General features: G+C 38.2%; 1 protein-coding gene across 1 annotated transcript in view; it reads right to left on the bottom strand.

Moving 5' to 3' along the window:
* The window catches only part of LOC124261410 (voltage-dependent T-type calcium channel subunit alpha-1I-like), a 179832-nt gene that overhangs the window by 41448 nt on the left and 110899 nt on the right, over nt 1-27485 (bottom strand). The window contains 11 exon segments of the mRNA XM_046695727.1: nt 2685-2799; nt 3065-3250; nt 4132-4283; nt 5060-5181; nt 9033-9065; nt 11603-11797; nt 15307-16102; nt 17097-17185; nt 17489-17772; nt 20088-20256; nt 22788-22885. Of these exon segments, the coding sequence (XP_046551683.1) occupies nt 2685-2799; nt 3065-3250; nt 4132-4283; nt 5060-5181; nt 9033-9065; nt 11603-11797; nt 15307-16102; nt 17097-17185; nt 17489-17772; nt 20088-20256; nt 22788-22885 (2239 nt within the window).

Here is a 27485-nt window from a genome sequence, read left to right as displayed (position 1 = left end):
ACCATTACTTACAATGTAACTTAATTAGAACTATGTACTGTTTACCATTACATACAATGTAACTAAATTAGAACTATGTACTGTTTACCATTACATAAAATGTAACTAACATGGTAATATGTAATGTTTACCATTACATACAATGTAACTAACATGGTAATATTTAGTGTCTTCCATTACATACAATGTAACTAAAATAACATGTTGTAATGTAACTAAAATGGTACTATTACTGTTTACCATTACTTACAATGAAACTAACATGAAAATATAGTGTCTTCCATTACATACATTCTAGAATGTAACTTACATGGCAATATGTAATGTTTACCATTACTTACAATGTAACTAACATGGAAATATACAGAATTTACCATTACATACAATGTAACAAAATGGTACTATATACTGTTTACCATTATTCAAATGTAAAGTATATGTCACCAAAATTCCTTTGAAAATTTTCATGTTTTATTTATTTGGCCTTTTATGTCAAAGAAGTAGTATATTTTTAATTTTTAAAATACAATTACAATCATCAGAATCAGGTATTAATAAATGAACAGTTAATTCCATTACAAAACACTGTATGAGTCAACAGGGGTGTTGTGTTTCAAACTACACAGCAAACACATGTTTAGTAGACTTTGTTACAGATACCTCAACACCATGCAGTTTGTGGTTACAGATATGCAGTACCAAGGACTGTACAAACTTATAACACTAACATCATCTGTAACCTAACTGTCATAACTCATGTATTCATACTCATGTATCATTTCTTCTACACATAATCAAATATACAACATATTATACAAACATACTTATACAAACTTTTCACAGATGATAATATTTTTGTAATAAATATATCAATTACTTAAGACATTTATTATGTGAAAATTTGCTTTAAACATGTACTTTTACACAGAGAAAATTAATTTGTATCATTTGCCATCAACCGAAGACTGATAGTTAAGATTACTTTTATATTATATTTGATGGCAATATGTAAGGTAATAATGTAATGAATAGTTATCAATTTGGAAGCATACTCTACCTGAAACACAGTGACAAGTGACCACAGAGTCGAGTCAAAGTTGACCCGATCACAAAAGCAAGTTACGTTATTGCTGCGTAGATCTGCACATGTGCAGGAAGATCCGTCCTCACGCTCACAAAATTTACCACCAAACAGATTCATTCCTAGGATACTGCATGCGGTAAGGGGGAGAAACGGGAATTAAACACACACCATTTAGAGGTTTCACAGGGCTATACATGTTGTCATTGTCACATAGACAACACCACACTGATAGGGACTAGCTTAGATATAAGACGTCAATTTCAAGACGTCATGAAATTAACATGGAATTGACATGAAATTAAGATGAATGGGCTGAAATCTTGGCTCATTTTTTCTTCATTTATTAAGTTTTGAATTTTGGCAATTATTTTATCACGAAATCACAACAGCTTGGTGAAGTCTAAATGAAAATGACAGTTATACCAATTTCTGTCATATTGTCAAAGTGACTTCAATGTTTGAATTTTTTTGTCACAAGACAAGTATTGACAGAATATCAAACTTATAACTGTCAGTTCCTTCACATTCCAAATATTTCTCACGACAGACTCAGATTTGTTAATGAAACAAATTTCGAAATAAGCATCTTGGGATCACTCCTGGGACTAGACGAGAAATGGTGTAGTTTGACATGAGTTGTGAGGGTGACATTTTCAACAGCAGGGATGAACACATGACTTGGCGATAGTTCACTCACTCGCTGACAAATACTTGGACGCAAATTGGACAAAACGTCAGTTTCGGGACAAGGACGTACATTTCACATGTATTACAATCAATCATGCACTGTCCTAGATCTAGCCCTATGTACACAAACTAATATATGGTTTCACAGGCCTGAGGAATGACATTTTACCAGTTCATTTAAGCCATTATTACCAGTAATACATGCCAAAGTTAAGTCCAATATACAATCACATCACAAAAATGTACAAAACCAAATTTCCAACAATTCTTTTTCCCAAACATGTGACATTTTTCATTCAGTTGTGCATACAAACATTAACGACACAAATTATATTTATATGCATGCTCTTATATGTGAGGCATTAACAGGATATTAATATTATAAGTTAAAATAGATACAAAATAAAACAGGCAAACAAGCATTTGATTGGTTATATTATGTAAAACACAAATGAAATACATTTACGTGTTATATATACAAGCATTCTATTGAAATATCTGGTAAGACCATGCAGTGGATATTACTTAAGTGAAATTGAAAAAACAAAAGTTACTTCATACGACTCAACTACTGATGAAATTCCTTGCACAAAGTGAAACATTTTGCACAAATTGCCACATAAAACCAGGCACAGCTAAGACACTTAGAACTTAAAATACCATTCCTCAAATTCGAATGAAACCATATTGAAAAGGATTGGCTCAGCACCATGCTGGTTAAGCCTACTAACTACCTTGGCAATGAAAGAGCTGAAAGACTAGTATCTACACTACTGCCACTTCAGTAAAGAGAATGGCAGAACAGAATAGCTAGGTACTCTCTAGGACTCGAGGAATAAAACCGGGCTAAACGGAACAGGGTTCAAAGGTTAGTTGGGAGGTAATTTGGGCATGCTGACGTGTCTCACCATACCTGAAAGACAGTTATAATCGCCCAGAGAAGGGAATCAAAATTCCGGCGATCACATTGTCGCCTGCCTTGTTTTTCAGTACAGAACTTACAGCCAAACAAGTTCATTCCCAAGATGCTAAAGTCGTAAATTTTTCAGGAGCAGAAAAATAAAAAAAGAAATAATTTATGAAACTCTTTGTTCAAAAGGCATAGATATAAGAATGACATGATCAAGAGATTAACAAATTTAACCTTTAACAGAGTAAAGAATTCAGAATTGAGAAAATATGTAGAATTGTGTTATATACTTTGCATACAAATCTTACATTATTAGTAATTGTAACATTACTTAAAATGTTTTTATAGATGTAAAAAAAGACAATGGCAAGTGGAATAAATACCTGAATATGAACATAAACAGAAGAAGAAGTGCAAAGAAAGTGGCCACATTGTCCATGGTACGTAGCATGACCACTAGTTGGCGCCGGAGTGCCGGCAAGAAGCGCACTAGCTTGAGAATACGTAACAAACGGAATGTACGAAGGACAGACAGTCCACTGGCGCCACCCTGGGCAAGTTCCACGATACTGCAAAAGACAAGACATTGTGGTACTTTGATTGGATGGCTATTCCACTTCAACTTCCTTATGGTAAATGTTCATGTTAAATGTCATAATCATACACCTCCCATTTACTAAAACAGATTTTCATGGATTGTTGCTAGTTTCCATGTTTCTTTGTCATAGAATTTATCATGAAAATATCTGCTTTTCTTTACCAGGATTTAAGAAAAATCATCAATCATACATCAAACATACTTTTTTTTTTAATTGCAACATTAGCCACACAGACTTTAATCAAGCAATATGAAAACTGCAGTCAGGGAATAGCTGAAATTGTTTTTGGCCTATGGAAATTATAATGCAGTGAATATTGCCAATTGTATGCCTTGGAATCAGTTGTATTTAGCCAAACCTGTAGAGGTTTTCAATTCTTTGAAGAGAATCTTCCTTGGGGTACATATATGCATTTTCTGTGACTGAAAATGTCATGTGACAGTTGTAACAATGATTTAATAAAATATTGTACAATAAATAAAAAAGCCTTTTTAATTACTATACGGCCCCCACCACATGGAGTTACCTCCCCTACCAACCATGCGAGGCCAACCAGGTAAGCACCCATGCCCAAATCATCAATATGGTATATGTAAGAGCATCTCCACACGAGATGGGAAAGACATGAATTACAGACAGAGAGGTCAAAGTTTAGAGGGGAAAACACCTACATTATGTTGTCATTAGTGAAAGTTGGTGAGTGAGCTTTATACATGTCATAAATGATTTGGCTAACTAATACATGTCTTAACATCTTCACAACACTACTGCCCCCTAGAAAAGGAACATTGACATGTCTGAATATGAAACTCAGAGTATCTACCTGTTTGCAGACATATTTGATAGCTTACCTGAGTATGACTATGAACCCATCGAAGACGTTGAATCCATCGCTGATGTACCCATACAGGCCATAGGCCAACAGCTTGGACAGCATCTCTGCACCAAAGAGGACGCTGAATGCGATGTTGCTGTACTCGAGTATCAGAGTCAGCTCGTCAGGCTGGAAGACAAAAATACTTTCATGATTAACAGCCTGATAACATGGGAACATATCACACTACGTCAATAGAGAGTGAGTGAGTTTAGTTTTACACCACTTTTAACAATATATCAGCAATATCATGGCAGGGACACCAGAAATGAGCTTCACACATAGTGCCCATGTGGGGAATTGAACCCGGGTCTGCGGTGCGACATGACATCAATAACACCTGTGTTAAAAAAGTTAGACACCCCCTGATTCTTTACTATTAGCATAAAAGATCCTAACAAACGTGCATTATACTTAGACAGATATGTCCATCCTTCTGTAGTTGGGATGCTGTGGCATATTTTCATCACTCTTTCTCTCTGTCACACACATACACACCTTTTAACACACAAACACACTCACTCACTGGTCTAATTGTTAATCTGTTCACACTTATTAACCTATTCACCCACACACTCACTGATGTTCCTTCACACATTAACTGTACCCGAGAAGATCAGGGTTAGAATTGATCTTCAGTAACCCATGTTTGCTGTAAGAGGCGACTAACGGGATCAGGTGGTTAGGCTCGCTGTCTTGGTTGACACGTGTCATCTTATCCCAATTGCGTAGGTCAATGCTCATGATGTTGATCACTGGATTGTCTGGTCCAGATTCGAATATTGCTGTGTGTTGCATAAAACTAAACTCATTCACTCACTCACTCATCTGTTCCTCCACACATTCACTAAATGATTCACTAACAGTACTAACCCACACAAGTTCACATGCTCAGACCAACTGACCTGCTTGTGGTACTCCAACCCCATGCTGAGGGTGTTGAGCAAGATAGCCCCAAGGATGCCACGCTGGAAAAATTTGCACTCTACAAACTTAACCATGAAACTGGTGAATTTGTTGATCCAATCTGAAACAAACCAGAGTATAATTACATATCGTTCTGTTAGAGCGTCAACTTGAGATTTAACAATGCTTACAATATATTTCATCAAGAAAAAACATACTGGATGAGTGTATGACTTCACAGAATGAGATGAGAAAATTAATGCTTCCACCTATATCTGAAATTTCAGAAAAGAAAGGATTTCCAAACTGTGGCAATATATAAAGACAGCCATTTCATAATATTATCATTACAAACGACTAAACTTTGATGTGACAATAACTTAAGGGAGATCACTGACACCAAGGTGACCATGAGTTCTCTCCCTTTAAATGAGGGAGGTAGCCATTTTGTTGACTAAGTTAAACATATTTGAAAAATATTTCCATCAGTATGTGTCAATGATTTGGGCAAAACTCTTAACAAAAATATTCAGACTACACCAGCCACACTTGCTATGAATTCTGCAAGCTGGTTATTTGTAGAGAATTGTAAAGTGAATTAAGAACAAATTTACTCGATGCAACAGCACAACATATCATGCATGTTTCAAATCAACAACCACCTATTGGTTGTGCTTATGGTTTGTTGATCACTCTTCTGGTACAAAACATGTTCAATGTAATGAGACTGTCATCAGAATCACAAGGTAACGCATTAATGAACCTTGCAAGTACATCTCACTATGCTACCTACACTATCTATGGACAAAACGAGGGAACTACAAGGGATCTGTCTACACAGGCTTTGGTTGGACATTTACATAGAAACAGTAAGGAAGAGTTTGGAATACTGAGTGGCTAAAGCTGTGAACTGAAGGAGTGGATACCAGATCCAGGGTATGGTAGGGGCTTAATATAAGATACAAATCCTGGATCTGGATATACTGTCCGAGAGGCATACTTGTGGAATACAAGATGCTGATCTAGGATTGGGAAGAAGGGACATACTGACTGAGAAGCCAGCATACTTGTGGAGGTGGAACACAAGATGCTGATCTAGGATTGGGAAGAAGGGCATACTGACTGAGAAACCAGCATACTTGTGGAGGTGGAACACAAGATGCTGATCTAGGATTGGGAAGAAGGGCATACTGACTGAGAAACCAGCATACTTGTGGAGGTGGAACACAAGATGCTGATCTAGGATTGGGAAGAAGGGCATACTGACTGAGAAACCAGCATACTTGTGGAGGTGGAACACAAGATGCTGATCTAGGATTGGGAAGAAGGGCATACTGACTGAGAAACCAACATACTTGTAGGAGGTGGAACACAAGATACTGATCTAGGATCTAGGGAAGAAGGGCATACTGACTGAGAAACCAGCATACTTGTGGAGGTGGAACACAAGATGCTGATCTAGGATTGGGAAGAAGGGCATACTGACCGAGAAACCAGCATACTTGTTGAGGTGGAACACAAGATGCTGATCTAGGATTTGGGAAGAAGGGCATACTGACTGAGAAACCAGCATACTTGTTGAGGTGGAACACAAGATGCTGATCTAGGATTGGGAAGAAGGGCATACTGACTGAGAAACCAACATACTTGTGGAGGTGGAACACAAGATGCTGATCTAGGATTGGGAAGAAGGGCATACTGACTGAGAAGCCAACATACTTGTGGAGGTGGAACACAAGATGCTGATCTAGGATTGGGAAGAAGGGCATACTGACTGAGAAACCAGCATACTTGTGGAGGTGGAACACAAGATGCTGATCTAGGATTGGGAAGAAGGGCATACTGACTGAGAAACCAGCATACTTGTGGAGGTGGAACACAAGATGCTGATCTAGGATTGGGAAGAAGGGCATACTGACTGAGAAACCAACATACTTGTGGAGGTGGAACACAAGATGCTGATCTAGGATTGGGGAAGAAGGGCATACTGACTGAGAAACCAACATACTTGTGGAGGTGGAACACAAGATGCTGATCTAGGATGGGAAGAAGGACATACTGACTGAGAAACCAGCATACTTGTGGAGGTGGAACACAAGATGCTGATCTAGGATTGGGAAGAAGGGCATACTGACTGAGAAACCAGCATACTTGTGGAGGTGGAACACAAGATGCTGATCTAGGATTGGGAAGAAGGGCATACTGACTGAGAAACCAGCATACTTGTGGAGGTGGAACACAAGATGCTGATCTAGGATGGGGAAGAAGGGCATACTGACTGAGAAACCAACATACTTGTTGAGGTGGAACACAAGATGCTGATCTAGGATTGGGAAGAAGGGCATACTGACTGAGAAACCAGCATACTTGTGGAGGTGGAACACAAGATGCTGATCTAGGATTGGGAAGAAGGGCATACTGACTGAGAAACCAGCATACTTGTGGAGGTGGAACACAAGATGCTGATCTAGGATTGGGAAGAAGGGCATACTGACTGAGAAACCAGCATACTTGTGGAGGTGGAACACAAGATGCTGATCTAGGATTGGGAAGAAGGGCATACTGACTGAGAAACCAGCATACTTGTGGAGGTGGAACACAAGATGCTGATCTAGGATTGGGAAGAAGGGCATACTGACTGAGAAACCAGCATACTTGTGGAGGTGGAACACAAGATGCTGATCTAGGATTGGGAAGAAGGGCATACTGACTGAGAAGCCAACATACTTGTGGAGGTGGAACACAAGATGCTGATCTAGGATTGGGAAGAAGGGCATACTGACTGAGAAACCAGCATACTTGTGGAGGTGGAACACAAGATGCTGATCTAGGATGGGGAAGAAGGGCATACTGACTGAGAAACCAACATACTTGTGGAGGTGGAACACAAGATGCTGATCTAGGATGGGGCATACTGAAGCTAGCATTCTTGTGGAGGTGGAACAGGTTTGAGGGAGTGATGCATTGACCATAATGTTGGCCTTATGATTATGGGACACTGGTAATGTCAACAGGCAATCGGTCTGAAGGGTATGGGGAGGCAATGGAGACAGCCATTATATTGATCATAGTCATCATGATTATCACCAAGTTGAAAACTACACCAGCACCATGTCACCATACATAAACCATACTCTCAGTACATACAGGGGATTCCAGGCCTTTACTTCAGTCTTAGTGGAAGAAGTATTGTAACTTTAAGCTAAAATCATCACATTACATGTTTCAAATTGGTCAATTTCCTAAAAATCAACAAGAACCTTTTAAGGTCTGCCCACTTCAGCAATAGGACACAATGAAAAATATGAATGAAAAGTGTGACTGTGCTGCTCGAACGTACAGTTCAGACTGACAAACATCAAAACGGCCATACTGCTATCAGACTAAAAAATGAACTGATATTATTTTATTTACAATGTTTGGCTTCACTTTATAATACATTATATATAAATATATGAGATTCAGTTACATTTATGATATATATGAAATTCATATAAACATATTTCAATAAGGCATAAGCAATTTTTATGAGTAGATATTTTTGCTCTGGGATTGTGAAGAAGCTTGCATGTGAGTTTCTGCAGAATATTTGAATGTTAATTTTCAATAAAACACATGCATCTATTGGACATATTAATATGAGCCTGTACAAAACCACACATGGTGATACATAGCATTTAAAGACAACCAAAGCAAAATTACTGCAATTAAAACCCTTATATCTGAGCTAGTCATTTAGTACTCTAACATCATGCTGCATTCTTGTAATCTTCCTGAACAGGTCCTTGGAGTCTGTTGCCACAAAAAAATTTTTTTTATATTGACAATAATTTGTCCTGCAGGTGTCAGACTTCTACAGCTTCAATATTCGGTGGTAAATGAGACCTTTTGTTTACAGAAAGCATTTGTGTGTTACAATGACAACTATGGCATAAAGGCCTGGAGAGTGGAGAAAGAGATGGACAAACTCACGTGCAATGCAAGATATGTTGCATTTCCTCTTATCTATAGGAAATAAATTGAAATGGAACATAGAAATTGGGTTAAAAAGTGTCATATCACTGGGGGTTGCCATGGTGATAAGTGAAACCAATTTGGAAAAAAACCATAAAATTCATAAATGAACATATTTGGAAGGTGATATTTTTAATGTATATTTTGAGTCATGTTTAGGCTATGGTTACCTAATTTATTTGACAGAGTACAGAATATTTAAAAACATGAAATCTGCATTTGAAGAAATTTCCCTTGAGAATATCAAGATATGATTTAAAGGAATTTTGTTCAGTAACTAATAGAATATAAATATCAATAAAATTACATTTTGCCTTAGATATTTTGTCGCCTTTCTAAATAATTTTATTTTTCAGTTTTGTTTTATGATAGAAATGAGAGGCTTTGCAGATGGATCTTTCATTCACTAAATATAATGAAAACACCTACAATAACCTCTAAGCATATTCCTGTTTAAACCAACTGTTTGTTGAACAAGGGGAGATGAGAGTGGGCGGGATAGAGATGTGCTCTAACTAAAACCAACTCATTTCTAGAAAACCAGGCACACAGAAGACATACACACAGCTGCCTGTAGTCACAGCCTCAAACCTCATTGAACTTAAGTTATGTGTCATATCAAAATATCAATGTTCTAGCGAAAATTGTGTGAGTGAGTTTAGTTTTACACCGCTTTTAGCAATATTCCAGCAATATCACGGCAGGGGACACCAGAAATAGGCTCCACACATTGTGCCCTAGTGAAAATGATCCTAATCAATGCCTAACCTTAAATATTGAAACTTTACAGAGAAGTGTGACTTATTTGTAAAATCAATGTTCTGCTTTGTTGTGCTAAATAACGACAGCAAACACTTACATAACTAGCCTGACACTACCACTAACCCAAGACCTACCTAGCAGTAACATAATGCTACAAGTAACCCTAGCCCTACCCAACACTAATGTAACACTATAACTAACCCAAGACCTACCTAGCAGTAACATAATGCTACAAGTAACCCTTGCCCTACCCAACACTAATGTAACACTATAACTAACCCAAGACCTACCTAGCAGTAACATAATGCTACAAGTAACCCTTGCCCTACCCAACACTAATGTAACACTATAACTAACCCAAGACCTACCTAGCAGTAACATAATGCTACAAGTAACCCTTGCCCTACCCAACACTAATGTAACACTATAACTAACCCAAGACCTACCTAGCAGTAACATAATGCTACAAGTAACCCTTGCCCTACCCAACACTAATGTAACACTATAACTAACCCAAGACCTACCTAGCAGTAACATAATGCTACAAGTAACCCTTGCCCTACCCAACACTAATGTAACACTATAACTAACCCAAGACCTACCTAGCAGTAACATAATGCTACAAGTAACCCTTGCCCTACCCAACACTAATGTAACACTATAACTAACCCAAGACCTACCTAGCAGTAACATAATGCTACAAGTAACCCTAGCCCTACCCAACACTAATACAACACTACAAGTAACTCTAGCCCTACCCAACTATAAAGTAATACTACAATTTACCCTAGCCCTACTCAACAGTAATATAACACTACAACTAACCCTTGTCTTATCCAACACTAATGTCGGACTGACTGACTGAGTATGGTTTTATGCCGTTTTAAGCAATATTCCAGCAATATCACAACGGGGGACACCAGAAATGGGCTTCACATATTGTACCCATGTGGAGAATCGAACCCGGCCTTCGGCGTGACTACTTTAACAACTAGGCTACCCAACTACCTCCAACACTTGCCTTATAACACTAATGTAACACTAACACAACAACACTAATATAACACTACAATTTACCCTAGCCCTACCCAACACTAATGTAACACTACAATTTACCCTAGCCCTACCCAACACTAACATAACCAAACATTTACATAACACTAACTTGACACTACTGCTTGCACTAACATTACTACAACCTAACTCTGACACTAACACTAACCAGTAACCCCAACCCAAACATGATGACCTGATCAATGAATTACACAAAAAGATTCAGAAATCTTAGACTGAGGTGTGAGGTTGTGACAGCAACAATATGCAAATCAGCAGGTGAAGGTTTTACATAAAATGATGTTAGTAAAACATCATAACATCACATAGACTTTAAACATTCTCTGCATACAACAAAGCAAAGAATATCCATTCCTAACATTTATAGTAAGGACATAGCATCAAACCATCTGTAAATATCATCCTTATCATAAAATTAAATTTGCAATGATTCAGCAAACTTTCACTGAAAAAACACTACATTTCTATCATATTTTAACATCCTCTATGAACCCTCCTCCAAAGACACAGCCATTTTCTAAACTTGGCAATGTTTAAATATTATTTATATTTCTATGTAATAAGATTGATATCACCTTTATTTCAATAAACTGATTTTAACTGACATGACCCAAAACAAAGAGTTTAAGAAAGAAGAAGGAGAGAGTCGATACAAAGAGAAAATAGAAACATAAGACGATGATAGTACTTACTTGTCTGTTTTTTGGTTGGTTCTGATTCTTCTTTCCAATCAAAATCCGAATCGCTGTCGTTATTTTTCTCGCTGTCACTCAACTCATACTCGGAGTGTGTATGGCTGTTATGGGTGGTATCACACTCACTCTGAGACACGCACGACACTCGTTTCTCGCCAACAATATCCACAAGCAGATGATCTGCAAATAGGCCTGTGAATGAAGATCACAGTTCAAATATGATTTTCAGTGTCACAAAACACAAACCAAAGCCAAAGGGAAAGCACTGAAAACCATCTGCCCGTCTGTATGCCCTATTCTTAATCAAACGATTTCGTCAAATTTTCAAAAGGTTCAGTTTCTTTAGTGTCCATTAAGCCTGAAGAAATATTTTATTTCCAAAAGTCAGACAAAAATATAGGAAATTAATTTTATTTCTTCTATCCTGCTTTTTCCACAGCATCAGTTGGTTAATGTCGATTCCATTTTCATGGTTTTATTTCCATGTTCAAGTATATAATCATTCTTTTCGAAACGTTTGGTTATTTTCGTCTACTTCCACTCTCACCAAACATTTACGTCCATCAAGGAGAACAACTTTGAAAGAAGGATATAAAAGACAGATGAAAATACACATCAGTTATGAAAACTTATATTTAAATTGTAAAGAACATGCATCCTTTTCAAAAAAAATAATAAAAACCTGATAGTTATAAAAGTTCCGGAAAAAATATATTCAATGTTCATTTTTTCACAAAGAAGACATGATGCCCTCTTTAACCTGATGTGATGAAAAATGTTAAAATTTACAGAACTAAATACAATACACGAGAGATATCAACACGTTAACTTTACATCAAAACTGAAAAAGATGCATGCTCCCTACCTATTCATACAAAAAGACAATAGTTAACTTTGAGAATATTCTGCAAATAAGTACAAATAGCATACCAAGTCACGTTACATACAAATGCCATATTTCTTCCACAAAATGAAAATAAAATAAACATACTGATTTCAGGCATAAACGACTCCAAAATTTCTCTCACCTCTACAAAAAGCACAGGCACTTTGCATGTTATAAAATAATTGCGATATTTTTTTTTAACTATCGAATGATGGGAGGAAGTATGGCATATACAATATAATATCAGCAAACAAGAATTAATCACTGAGTCATTAACAACTAGTGTTTCTGTTTTTATCAAAACATATGATTCTTTTCTTTGTTTTCGACAGAATTAAGCTTGTTTGCTGATGCATAATCTTTGTAAAAGCAAGAATTATTTAGAAATGTCAATAATGAAATGTTGTTCTCTTGTTTTTGTTCAAGTTTTAATAGAAATTTAATTATTTTTTTCGATATTGTTTTTTTGAAAATGTTCAATAAAGAGATCAAAATATTTTGTTTTTAATCATACAAAACAAGTTTGGCAACATTTCCACATATGAGAGCTCTAACTAGGAGTTGTTCTTTTGCTGGCCAGAACTTTCAAAATTGGACAAATAATCCAAATAATTACAATATCATTCATAAATTTACTATTTTATGCTTCATATTTTGAAATCATCATCAAAAGATCTGATCAGCATGGGAGAAGTATGGAGAAATTAAAATGGTACCAAACTGGTAATATTAGAAAAAATATACAGGACTTTACAAGATCAATACTTTTATGAAGACAACCAGATAGAAAAATGCACGCATCGAGAAATAAACGACAGGAAATTCGACATCGTTCGAGGTCTACGGTGAGGCTTCGGAGGTGAAGAGAAGTTGTAGTGTAAACGTTATCTGCCCTCACTGCTTGTCATGTGACGTGAATCAAGCCACTGGATTGGCTAAAAAGCTGAGGAAAGCATGCTGTGCACAAACGAAAAGCAGTGTAGGAAAAGATACAGTGCTCCCATTTCATGAATTTGAAAAACTGAAGAATCACTTGAGCTGATAAATTTGAAATTGAAGTCTCAAAATTGTAATAGACAGTATAAAAGAAATTCATTCAAACATAAGACTGAAATTATGTGAAAGACAAACAGATTCACATTTCAAGGGAGCACAGTACCATGGCTAGAGAATTACAGATTAAACTATGTATTTACATCAAATCTACTTCTAAAACTAATGTTTACTAACGGAGAGAGTGACATCTATCAACCAATCCACAAACGGTAAAAAACAAACAATTTGGAAAAAATGATTTGAAAGAAACATAAATGTTGTCTGTGATTTCTGGTAAACCTGAAAAGTGGGGTTATATGTTTTCCATCTGTGGTAAAAGCAGGATACAAGACAAAAATGTGAATGACATGAACTGAGACTGTGTTTAAAAAAATTAGGTAAAATTCAATTCAATTGTCATAATACCTAAAACTATATTTGTGATCTAGGAAATGCGTATATATGTGTCATTATAAAAGAAATCTCTACTGGATATATGACAAAGCAGCAGACAGACAGCCAAGTTGATGCCAAATCCCAATAAATATAGAGAAATCAATCTAACCAGGCAATTGTACTATGAACAGCACACTGGGTTTTGGAGATCAGATTTTCACATCACCTCCACCAACCCCCTCACCCACAAGTCTCAAAACATATTTTTTTATCTTAATTGTAATCGTTCTGTGAGGTTGAGGTAAATCTGTCTTTTTAATGCATGGAAACGGACTGTTTCCAAAACTTAGCGTTATCATCATCTTAACTTTTATGTTAATTATTTGAATTAAGTTGATAATAAAATATATTATATTTTCTGGTGAATAGGCTCCAGAACCCAGTGTTGCCGTTTTTGAAATTTACCTGTTGTGTCACAGTGACCTGTCAATCACTCATGTATAATTATGTGCAGCAACTTAGTGCTTGTGTGAATCACATACAATGATTTTCCAAAGACCAACAGAGATGATACATTGTTTCACATGAACTCAGATAAATTACTGTTAATAGATACTATGAAGAAAGCCATAAAATATTTCCTTACCATTATGAATATTAATAATAATATATTACTAGTATTAAGTATTAATATAATATAAAAGTGTTAATTATGTCTTTGGAAAACCTTTGCCCTGCAGAACAGACACTAACTTCAGAGGTTATCTTAGAATTGTCTTTATGATGGTTAATTTGGTCTCAGCACTGCAGTTAACAATTACACAACAATGATATATTTATGATTCAAATGCTCAGCTCATTTAACCTTAAAATACCATGAAAACATATTCTTTAACACAATTAGAAAAATATTACATCACCCCGCTATCATTTAAACCAATGTATCTGTATATGGTAGAAACTAGGTCAAAGTAATATGAAATGATTCCTGTAACATGAAACATATGTGAAGTCAATGTCTGCTCCAAATATCATGAAAAGAAATGGGAAATGCAGAACTGTTTCTGAACAAGTTTTGTTCTACTGGCTACCCAAATCACTGAACTATTTCAAAACTACTCATGTTCATGTTTCTTTGGAAGACATTCAGGAATTCAGAGGATGTTCTAAAGCACAAACACTAATATTCTGCTTGGAAATTTACTATTGTCAACATTCTAAGACCTGAACATTCCAGAACAGTTCCAAATCTAATATGGAAAATGCTAATTCCATGCAGTATCTAAAATCTGATTTGCACAAATTTTGAATGGATTTCCACAAGCTTCCATTTCTTTTTGTGTGGTCATGTGATGTGGCTGGAGCAGGAGGGGAGATAACTCACCTTTATCTACAAGCGATTGGAGTTTATTGGTATCAGTGTCGACATTCAGCAGTAAATTTGAGGCGGCAAGGGCAGCGTTCTTTGCGCCATGCGCATCGAGAACCTCAGGGAGAGAGGGCATATTTTTGGCACTACCCATAGCCCCGCAATTAAAGGACGATGTTCGACTCAAAGAATAATTGGCAGTGAGGTGGTTGGGCGAGGGTAGGGGTTTGAACAACGTCGGTGTCAAAGCCTCTGCTGCATACGGCAATGTGTTTAAGGATTCCGAAGAAGGATTAAGACTATTGTTGTTACTCGGTAACATTAAGAAGTTGGGTCGTCGTGGTGATGATATAGGATCCACATCCGAAGCCTCAGGACTGGCACGTGGAGCTTGTGCACTATCCAAAGAAGCGGCCCGAGAGGGGAAGATATCCGGTGTCACGATGTTCAAGTGGTGGTGATGATGATGTTGATGATGAGGTTGATGTAAATACACTGTTTGAATACCTTTCTTCCTGTTTTTCTTCTTGCGTAAAGATATAGCTTTTTCTGGGTTAACTTTTCGCTGCCTTTTGCCTCTATTTCTATAATAATATCGTATAAGTTTCCGTTTTGCTCTCCTGCCGTAATGCACAAGAAGTTTCAAGAGCTCCGAGTAACAGCCCCCTGGTTCGGAGTTGCTTGCTATAGTGCTTGAAGACTGGTAACGCTTTCTCTCTTGCAGCATCCGCTCAGTCTCTCGTTTCTTGGTTTCAGAAAATTGAGTTGCTATGACAACTAAACACAGGTTGATCATAAAAAATGAGCCAATCTGGAATGAAAATTAAATATGAAAATCAAATGAAAATCATAAATTTTAAATGATATCTTGTATGTTAACTACCATATATGCCTACAAATCACAACAAGCGATGCCTTTAATAAGAAATTGCAATTAAATAAGCCTGCAAGAGGAATGCCAAATATCTTTGCCTACAAATGGAAATGCCAACTATCCTTGAGTACAATTGAAAAATCACCTAGCAATGCCTACAATTGGAAATCCCAACTATCCCTGCCTACAATTGGATATCCTAACTATCCCTGCCTACAATTGGATATCCTAACTATCCCTGCCTACAACTGGATATTCCAACTATCCCTGCCTACAACTGGATATCCTAACTATCCCTGGCTACAACTGGATATCCTAACTATCCCTGCCTACAACTGGATATCCCAACTAGCCCTGCCTACAATTGGAAATTCCAACTATCCTTGCCTACATTTGGAAATCCCACCTAGCTATGCTTACAAATGGAAATTCCATCTAGCTATTGCTACAAAAGAAAATCCCATCTATCCGTGCCTACAACTGGGTATCCTAACTACTCCTGCCTACAATTGGAAATTCCAACTATCCTTGCCTACATTTGGAAATCCCACCTAGCTATGCTTACAAATGGAAATTCCATCTAGCTATTGCTACAAAAGAAAATCCCAACTATCCTTGCCTACAGTTGGAAGTCATAATATTTCACCGTATTTATGGATATTTACCAAACATATCATGTAGCGTTCGAGGTGGAGTAAACAGTACGGTGAAGTAAACAGCTGACAAACCCAAAATCATGATCACAGCAAATCTTAGTTTGAACCCAGGATTTGTTGATTATGGATAACTAAGGATGGTTCTGAGACCACTAGGCTACCCGTGCCATCCCTGATTAATCAACTGGCATTATAAAATGCCAGACGTGTTTGAGCATCAGTTTTTGGCATCAATGCAGAAGGACATTTTGAAACCTTCTGAATGTCACACTTACCACAATGAGAGCAACGAAGTAAGTCCAGTCCCAGAAAGAATGAGCGTCTTGAACATAGTACATAATATTCACCCACCCAGCTTTCTAAACTTATCACCTACATGATATTGACCCAGCTTTCTAAACTTATCACCTGAAACATACAGTGAGCATCTTGAACATAGTACATGATATTCACCCAGCTTTCTAAACTGGGTAAATAAATAATCAACTGATCACTTTAGTTATTTACAAAGCATAAAAAGATATTTTCAAGGTTTTCAAACACTCACAATCAGGAAAATAGAATTAGGAATTTAAAAAGAACAATGATTATGAAAAAAATAAATATATGTTTTATGCAATCATGAAAAAGAAAAATGTTATCACTGTCACATCCTCTTCCTATTGACTCACCTGAAAAATAGCTACCCATGCTAATCCTATATTGTCAAATGATATAGCTCCCCGGAATGGATTCTTGTCTCCAGGTTGACATGTTGAATAATACTGATTCCAATTGACGCAGGACTCGGATGTTGGCGTGTTATTGCTGTATTCCTTGGCAGTACCATTGCACTTAAATCCTTCAAATTCAAATGGCGGTATTTCCCCGCAAGTCCGCATCCCTGACATTCCCGCCTTGCTGCAGATGTAATCACCCTTCTTAGGCTGGTAAAACCAGTTCAGATTATGTCTGTAATAGAGGAGAAGATATAGAGGCTTTGTGATTTAACAAACCTGGAAGGGAGTGGGTGAATGGATGTTTGGGTGGGTGTATGGTTGAATGAGTGAGGGGAAGTGAGAGTGAGTGAATGAATGGATGTGTTGGTGGGTGTGCGGTTGAATGAGTGAGGGAGAGTGTGGATGGGTGTGTGAGTGAATGAATAGATGTGTGGTTGAATGAGTGAGGGAGTGTGTGGATGGGTGTGTTAGTGAATGAATGGATGTGTGGGTGGGTGTGCAGTTGATGAGTGATGTGGTTGAATAGTGGATGTGTGTTGGGTGTGTGTGTAGATGAGTGAGTGAGTGGTTGAATGAGTGGATGCATGGGTGGGCCCGTTGGGTGGTGTGTAGATGAGTGAGTGAGTGAGTGGGTGGGTGAATGAGTGGATGCATGGGTGGGCCTGTTGGGTGGTGTGTGGATGAGTGAGTGGGTGAATAATGGATGCGTGGGTGGGCCTGTTGGTTGGTGTGTGTGTGGATGAGTGAGTGAGTGGGTGAATGAGTGGATGCATGGGTGGGCCTGTTGGATGGTGTGTGGATGAGTGAGTGAGTGGGTGAATGAACGGGTGGGCCTGTTGGGTGGTGTGTGGATGAGTGAGTGAGTGGGTGAATGAGTGGGTGGGCCTTTGGATGGTGCTTGGATGAGTGAGTGAGTGAGTGAGTGGGTGGGCCTGTTGGGTGGTGTGTGGAAGAATGAGAAGTGGATGAATGAGTGAGTGGGTGAAGTGAGTGAGTGGGATGAATGTGAGTGGGTGGGCCTGTTGGATGGTGTGATGGATGAGTGAGTGAGTGGGTGAATGAGTGGGTGTGCCTATTGTATGGTGTGTTGATGAGTGAGAGTGAATGAGTGGGTGGGCCTGTTGGATGGTGTGTGGATGAGTGGGTGGGTGAATGAGTGGGTGGGCCTGTTGGGTGGTGTGTGGATGAGTGAGTGAGTGGTTGAATGAGTGGATGCATGGGTGGGCCTGTTGGGTGGTGTGTGGATGAGTGAGTGAGTGAGTGAGTGGGTGAGTGAGTGGGTGAGCCTGTTGGGTGGTGTGTGGATGAGTGAGTGAGTGGATGAGTGTGTAAGTGGTTGAGTAAGTGGATGGGTGAATGGTTGGATGTGTGAGTGAGAGGTTTGATTGGTGAATGGTTGAGTGAGTGGGTGAATTGCTGGATGAGTGGTATATTACATGTTTGAGTGAATGGGTGGATGGATGAGTAAAGGAGCTGTTTTGTGTTTGTTAACACCACAATCACTCTACACACATAAGCACGTACATTAGCCAGGATCATACAAACTAATGGTTCATATTATGATCACCATCAGAATAGAGAGGCATGTACTCAGCAGTCCCTAACCTGATCCACGTTAAGATACACATGATTGTCATGCATGAGACACACAGGCCCTGTTTTGTCCTTCACAGTCACGTTGCTACTAAATGTATTGTACTGTTGGTCAATATACTTCTTCCAAATTCACATTTAATTCTTTTATTGAGAATTCCAAAATTTGTCAGGCAAATGGTAAAAATACCATTTTCTTTCAAGTATTGATAATTTTATTGTTCTTTTAAGTTTGCATTTTATGTCATAATGTATAACTAAGCATTTCTCCTCTACTGGTTCTCTTACCAGTGAAATACAAGTTGTATATAATCAGTGTAGGAAAGATAGCCCGTCCCAACGTCTGAGACGGGTAAATTTTGTGGAGGACGGGTTAAAAAAATATCTAGTCCGTCCTCATGTCGGGTCAATTTTAGCAAACCAATGACATATATGTAATGCTTATAACCTTTTTGAATATTTACTGCCGAAGGTGTTTTATTTATATTTGGAGGACAGGCTGGATTTTGGCAGGACTGGTAAAAAATTTGACCTGCCAGTCCTGTGGACAGGCTAGATTTTCTACATCTTTCCTACACTGATATAATATTGATAATTAAATAGCTTTCCTATGCTGGATACCATGCTCAGTGAGTGAGCTTAGTTTTACGCCGATTTTAGCAATATTCCAGCAATATCACAGCGGGGAACCTAAAATTGGGCTTCACACATTGTAGCCATGTGGGGAATCGAACCCGGGTCTTTGACATGACAAGTGAACACCTTAACCACTACGCTACCCCTGCCCTGCTACCATGCTGAAAGTGCACAGAAAAACATCCCAATCATTCTGTTTCATTCCCAGCTCCCTGGGGAGAATACAACTCAAGTTGCTTTCAAGGCGTATTTCCAACTCACAACATGAAAAAAAACATTTTCAAAGAACATGACAAGAAAAATCAATGACATACTTACACATATGTAATATTTTCCCCAATATCTAAAAAACATCTGTTTCGTAGCACCCCTGCCCATAACTGTACACCGATGATCCCGAATATAAAAAAGACGAAGAAACACAACAAGAGAACATTCCCCAGCATGGGGAGGGTGTCGAGGAGGAGCATCACCAGGATACGCATGCCTGAAACAGGAAGAAGAGTTAGTGAGTCATTTGGGTTCGAAGCCATTTTAAGCAGTATTCCAGAAATATATCGGCAATTCAGATAAATATGCAAATGAAGCTGAAACTCATTGGTGATCATAATGAGAATGAATCATGGATTCAAACCCACAAACAGACTATAGACAATAGTGATGGAAATAACTCATGAAAAATGTGACTTATATGGCAGGGCAGAGATGCTCCCAAACAAAATATACACTCAAGTAGCTGGCTAGCTATTCTCGAAAAGTTCGTAGCCCTACAAACTTCTTAAGCCCATTCTTAACACACTGACTACGATCAAAGTTAAGAATTATTAGGGCTACGAACGTTTCGAGAATAAGGCCCCTGGATATGAATCAGAGAGGCATTGCAGGTAATTGTATGCGAGGATTATGTTTGGCAGGTAAGTGTCTGAGTGTTTTGCAGCAAGGCACACCACTTCCACATCATCGAGTACATCAGAATAAACCAGAGTTGACAACTGACCCACATCATTGGGGAAGAATGAAACAGGCAGTTCATGTATTGTAACCGAGTGGTCCATGTTTGTCTCTGCTTTGAGCAGTCTACCAGTCTTGAAGTGATGCACATCTCAGATATTGCGAAGTCCATGAACAAGGGACAAACCAAGTAATATAATCAGATCAAAGAAGGATTCGAACATCTGATATCTGACACACTACACAGCTAACTGCAGATCCATTCCTGTTGCCATGGCATTCTGAAGTTTGTTTGTTGTTTTAGCACCACACTCCGCAGTATTCCAGCTTGGAAATATTGAATCCAGTGATCGATATTATGAACATCAATCTACACATCAAAGTACATGTTATGAACCATGTCATCAAGTTTCATCACCTAATCCATCACATTTTACACTCAACACATCTGGCTGGGGACCAGTTTTCATGATGTATCCGTTTCGGGGGATATTCTGAAGTATTCACAGCATAATGACATTTCAAAACCTTACTTGTCCAAACATCATTTTGGTGGCGATATGTGTAAAAGAGATTTTTGAAGTTTGGTCTGATAAATTGCTGTTACTGGTGTTCCATAGACCATCAACAATGGTTGACATTGAGAACACTCATGCTGTTGCCTCTCTGAACATAATGTAAATGCTTGTGGCATTTCTAAGCAATGGTTTCAGAAATGGCTGGCACTGTCAACCATTTAAATAGTGTCTTGAATCTTGAAAAAAAAAATCAGTCATGGCTGGTATCCTTGACAATTATGATTGAAACGTCTCACAAACTGGTTCAATATTGACCTGCATGATTCAGATTTACATTGGATAGCATTTCTCACAAACTGGTTCAGTAGTGACTTGCAATTGCATAAGTCACTGCACAGTTTTACATTGGCTGGCATTTTTCAAAAACTGACTCAATAGTGACTTGAATCCCTCACAAACTAGTTCCTAAGCATCCTGCATCTTTAAACAAACAGGACTGTCTTTTCATAAACTGGTCCAATGGTGACTTGCATCCATGCTGAACAGCGAAGACAAAGTGTCGGTTTTGTACAGTATATCCATAATAACATTCTGGCACTAGTCAATGGGAAGTGACAGATACCTCAGCAGACAGACATAGCACTGGCTTCAGATTCACTGCCAGATTGCTGGGATGAAATTCCAGATGTAAACATGCCAGTTGAACGCAAGTGCCTGGGAGAGTGCACTTCAGCTTTTCTTTTGTCTTTAATTAAAACAAACTGCTGAGAACATTGTGACATAATTTGATGTTTTTATCCTCCACTGTTTTAATGTCCATTTTTACAAACCGATGTTGGTGCTGTCCAATGCACTGATCCAATATTTTGATGATGATGTTCACTACATTCACACTGGGTACTCCATCCTTGTTTGTGAGTGAAACACAGTAAAATATTCCTGATCCTTCGGTTGAAGTCCAGCTGAGGAGGTTGCAGATATCTCTGCAGCTAGCAGACACTCTATTTGACTACAAATCCCACTCATAAAAGAAGCTTTACCTTGAGAGACAATGTAGCTTAAACGCATACCATAACTTCATCTTAAGGGGATCATATTATTAATTTCTGACACTAAATGATGCTTCATCTTTTGGAATTCTATAGTTTATACTCAGGCCAAACAGATGCATCTTATTTAAAGCATCACATTGTTTAAACTCAGCCCCCTATGTGGCACAGAGCCAAAGTTTGAGGGCCTTCTGGTTTCAAAAGGGAATGCATTTCTATACATCCAACAATATCTAGTGAAGATCTGGTTAGAATTGTTCTTCAGCAACCCATGCCTGTGGTAAGAGGCGACTAACGGGATCGGTGGTCAGGCTCGCTGACTTGGTTGACATATGTCAATGTATCCCAAATGTGTAGATCAATGCTCATGATGCTGATCACTGGATTGTCTGGTCCAGACTCGATTATTTACAGACCGCCGCCATATAGCTGGAATATTGCTGAGTGCGGCGTTAAACAACAAACAACAAACGTCATCACCACCACCACCATCTACTTACTGGGTATTCTGTTGATGGCCCTCAATGGACGAAGCACACGGATTGTTCTTATTGCAGATATGCTGAGGTTTTCTGTATCGATGCCATATTCCACAGCTCTGAAATAGATGAAGTGTTTCATCACTTGTATGAAATATATATCGTATCCACACTCTACTGTCAACACCACTGTCATCAGATTCCTGTGAAACAAACAAGTCAGCGTTGTGCTCTCCACATAATGGAATAGAAAAAGAAGAATTAAGTCACATTTATACTTATGAATAAACATTGGGTTTAGGTTTGTCTAAGCAGTTTTACATATGGAACAAAGGTTTACTTGAAATCACATCCTGAATGTACTTTCAAAAGCTAATTAACCATTCAGTAAGCTCTAAATTTTCCAGTTTCAGATTTAGTAAGTCAAAACATGGAACACATAAATAAAACACTGTCTTAAAAATGGCATGTTTAGAAAGTTTTAAGTGAATTGAATTGAAATATATACAAATATTCATAACAACTGAAATGGTTGGATCACAAAAACTATGGATTCATTTAATTGCTTTCTGAACTCACACATATACCTCTGTCACAGCAGTTACCTCCCTTACACCATTGTCTGCACAATATTTCAAAATCTTTTCTCTAACAGTTGCATACATCATGAAATATTCCGAAGAACAAACACTGTCAGGAAAATGAATCATGACTCATGATCCCCACTGATCCAATGGTTGGATCCTTTTGTTGTCAACCCTATGGTTGTCGTCAATCCCTCTTGAGCATGATGGTTGATTCCATTTCCCAATAACATGTACATGATAAAAAAACTGTCAGTGCTCTTTCTCTGAACATTTTAAACGTGCTTTACATTCTCACCTAAATTTGACTTCTCCGTCAATCCTTAACACCCTGTTGTACCCTCTCGGGTTCCTGACTTGGACACTCTATACCGGTACTTACAGACCTCCAGCAATGAACACCCTTATCTTCCAAGGTGTGATCTGGCATTAGAATTCCTTAACCTTGTGAACACCCTCTCCAACAAACCTTGACCAAGTGAACACCTTCTCCTACAAACCCTGACTCAGTGTTGAACACCTTCCACAAATCTTGAACTAGTGAACACCTTCTCTGTAAACTCAGTAAATAACTGTCATCTCCTTAAAAGTCTTGTGTTGGTGGTGAACACCCTCTCACACAACCAGTGACTCAGTGGTGAACATCTTCTATCACAAACTGTGGCTTGGTGAACACCTATCACAAGCTGTGACTCGGTGGTAAACACCCTCTGTCACAAGCTGTGACTTGGTGAACACCTCCAACAGGCTGTGACTTGGTGAACACCTCCAACAGGCCGTGACTCAGAGGTGAACACCCATTCCAACAGGTTGTGACAGAACATCTGCTGTCAATCAGTGGTGAACACCTCCTTCCACAAGCTGTGACCTGGTGAACACCTCCTTCCACAAGCTGTGACTAGGTGAACACCTACCCCTGACACCACCTAGCCAGAGGTAAACACCCTCTGTGACACAATCCCTGACCTCATGATGAACACATCAACCGCAAACATTTTAAAGTATTGCAAAACAACCCTAAAACACTAGATTTACCATAATATCTGGCACTTGCAGTGCCCTGTTTTTCAGTACCTTCAAGGAATTACAATCTTTTCTAAACACACTGAACAAATCTGGCCTGAAATCAAGATTTCTAACAAGCATTCTGTTTTACTTAGTCTGAAAATAACCAGCAAATGTGTAGAAGATAATGACATGCACTTTATTGATGACATAAGAGAGACACAAAACACAAAGCTGTAAATGTAAAACAAAATGGCTTTGTCTCTTTTGATGAGTTTGGCAATTCCCTCTAAACAGTCGATTACTCAGAAAATAAACACAGTTAGGACTTTGTAACCTTCTGGAATTCACCAAGCATTCCTCGATTCAACCAGCAGCAAGATCCCACAGGAATTTAATGACAAACGCGTTAACACCTTTCTATTCAATCAGCTGAAGATCAACAGGCGATTATACCTCTGTGAAGAATGCATGCTCTCATAATGGAACACAGTGAAAATCCACACTAAATTCAGTTGTGTGATTGTTAATTTTCCGTTACTGGGCAACAGGCATCATGCAAAGCGCATGCAAAGCGTTGTCAAAGGAACTGGGGACTGGTCATTCAAAATCAATATAATTCAGTCATTCACAGCATGCACAGAGTAGATGGCATTTATACCAATGATGAAATAGCAATATGGTGTTGGTCTCAATGGAAGTCCATTCTTGTAATGGCATCATCAAATATTAATTCTTCTAATATCAACATTACTAATCTTACATACTATAACCACAGAAGTTTGTTTAACATGATGATGACCTGACATGTTTCGCACAATCGTAAAACACAAAATTTTATTTGGTGTCATGATTTAAAAATATTCAGCAAGAACCTGCATGAAACAATTGTTTTCACAACACAAGATATTTATTTTGTCTCTATGATGCATCAGTCTGTGAATCAATCCTCCCTTCCAGGAATCACCCATACCAATATGGTTGCCAGTCAATACATGTCCTATTTCCTCATTCATGTAATGCTACTTTCCCAATGACTGATTAAAACGCCCATCTTATTAACCTATATTGATTCAATTGTTTGAATATCGACTGTACTTAGAAAAAACAGGAAAATACCAGGAAATAGTATTTCTGATAACCCGTTTGAAAAATGTCTCCAATAACTGTTTCATTAAAAGCCAATAAATGCATATTTATGCAATCCTCAGAGTGTATGCGAAGAATACCTTATGTGGTTCATGCTCTGTATGATTGATTTCTGTCTGTGGAAAGTTTGTATTCCAATGTTGGTCTATTGAACATGAACGGAGCCAGTCTTTGATAGGCCTTAATTATGCATGGTCCCATAGTTAAATTATGATTTTCAGGAATTTTAAGTGGCGAGAATTATTTAATTACATTTATAAGTTTGCAATTAACTTTCAGGTTGCATGAAGGAAAGAAAGAACTACATGTGTAACACAACAATTTGTAAATGCCATTAAAACATTTATAACATTGATCATGATGCATGCATAGAAGGAAAATTGGAACTGATGCAGGAAAATCTGTATGAGTGAGGGCTGATTGTATTTTGGGCTGCAGAACATATTGAACATCATGACCCTGATGGGCGTTGGATGACAATAGGCAGGAGAAGGAGAAGGTGGTTCCATGTAGTACAAGGTTATAAACTTTATGGATTTAGGTGGAACTGGGGGTTTGGGATTTGACCTTGACCTTGTTTACCATGCAGAATGAAATAACTGTTCTTCGCATGTGGATTTTGGGAAAGCTAGAATCTGTTAAGCAGAGGCTTCATATCTCACATGCCTCTGACACATGCAACAGAATCATTGTGGAAGGACACATCTATTATGAAGATCTTTCTCAAACCTGTTCGACAGACAGTATCAGATAGTGATGTTCTTGGACTGACTGTGCTGTCCAATGTATCAAGTCACAATTCTTTAGAATACTTTGATGTTAAAACATCAGTGTGGATTAGAACCTTCAAAGGATCATTTCATATTTAACTCATGGATTTGCTTATAATAAACTGACAAAATATAAGTAATTATTAATTTAAAAAACATTACTCAATGCTTCCTTAGTTGAGATGGCATCCTTCCTCAGCTGAGCTGGCATCCTACCTGGCATCCTGGCATCCTGATCCTTATATCTGCTAGTTTCAAAGAACAGCAAATAGTCTTGTCATGACAGAACAGATACAACTATACATGGTTTTCAATGCAGAGCCAAGTTATCTGGAAATCTGAAACCTGCATGTTGTCTGATTGGTTCTAAATTTAAGTGCTTTCAAATATGGACAAAAGGCATTCAAAAATGAGCATTAAATTTAAAAGATTCATTGTGTCGGTGTCGTAATTAAATAATTTGGTCTGTCGGACTTGAGAAACAAGAGATACATGGATGACAGATGGAATGTTAAATCAAAGATGGAAAATAACACCTTACGTAGGTGGGAACAGTACAGGTAGACTGAAGAACATTTCTGTGGTCAACATCACATCACATCAATGGTAGGTTGAACATCGCATCTAACATAGACAGAACTAAATCTGATGTAGACAGGATGCCATGTCAAACATGGATAGAACAGTAAGTCAGAGGTAGACAGGATGCCATGTCAAAAGGGAATAGAACAGTAAGTCAGAGGTGTACAGGATGCCATGTCAAACATGGATAGAACAGTAAGTCTGAGGTAGACAGGATGCCATGTCAAACATGGATAGAACAGTAAGTCTGAGGTAGACAGGATGCCATGTCAAAAGGGAATAGAACAGTAAGTCTGAGGTAGACAGGATGCCATGTCAAACATGGATAGAACAGTAAGTCTGAGGTAGACAGGATGCCATGTCAAACATGGGTAGAACAGTAAGTCTAGAGGTAGACAGGATGCCATGTCAAACATGGATAGAACAGTAAGTCAGAGGTGACAGGATGCCATGTCAAACATGGATAGAACAGTAAATCTAGGAGGTAGACAGGATGCCATGTCAAACATGGATAGAACAGTAAGAGGTAGACAGGATGCCATGTCAAACAGTAAGTCTGAGGTAGACAGGATGCCATGTCAAACATGGATAGAACAGTAAGTCTGAGGTAGACAGGATGCCATGTCAAA

This window comes from Haliotis rubra, unplaced genomic scaffold, assembly GCF_003918875.1.
Source record: "Haliotis rubra isolate DU_JTF1 unplaced genomic scaffold, ASM391887v1 Scf8, whole genome shotgun sequence".
NCBI lineage: Eukaryota > Metazoa > Mollusca > Gastropoda > Lepetellida > Haliotidae > Haliotis > Haliotis rubra.
The sequence above is the reverse complement of the archived record's forward strand: the minus strand, read 5'-3'. Positions and strand labels throughout refer to the sequence as shown.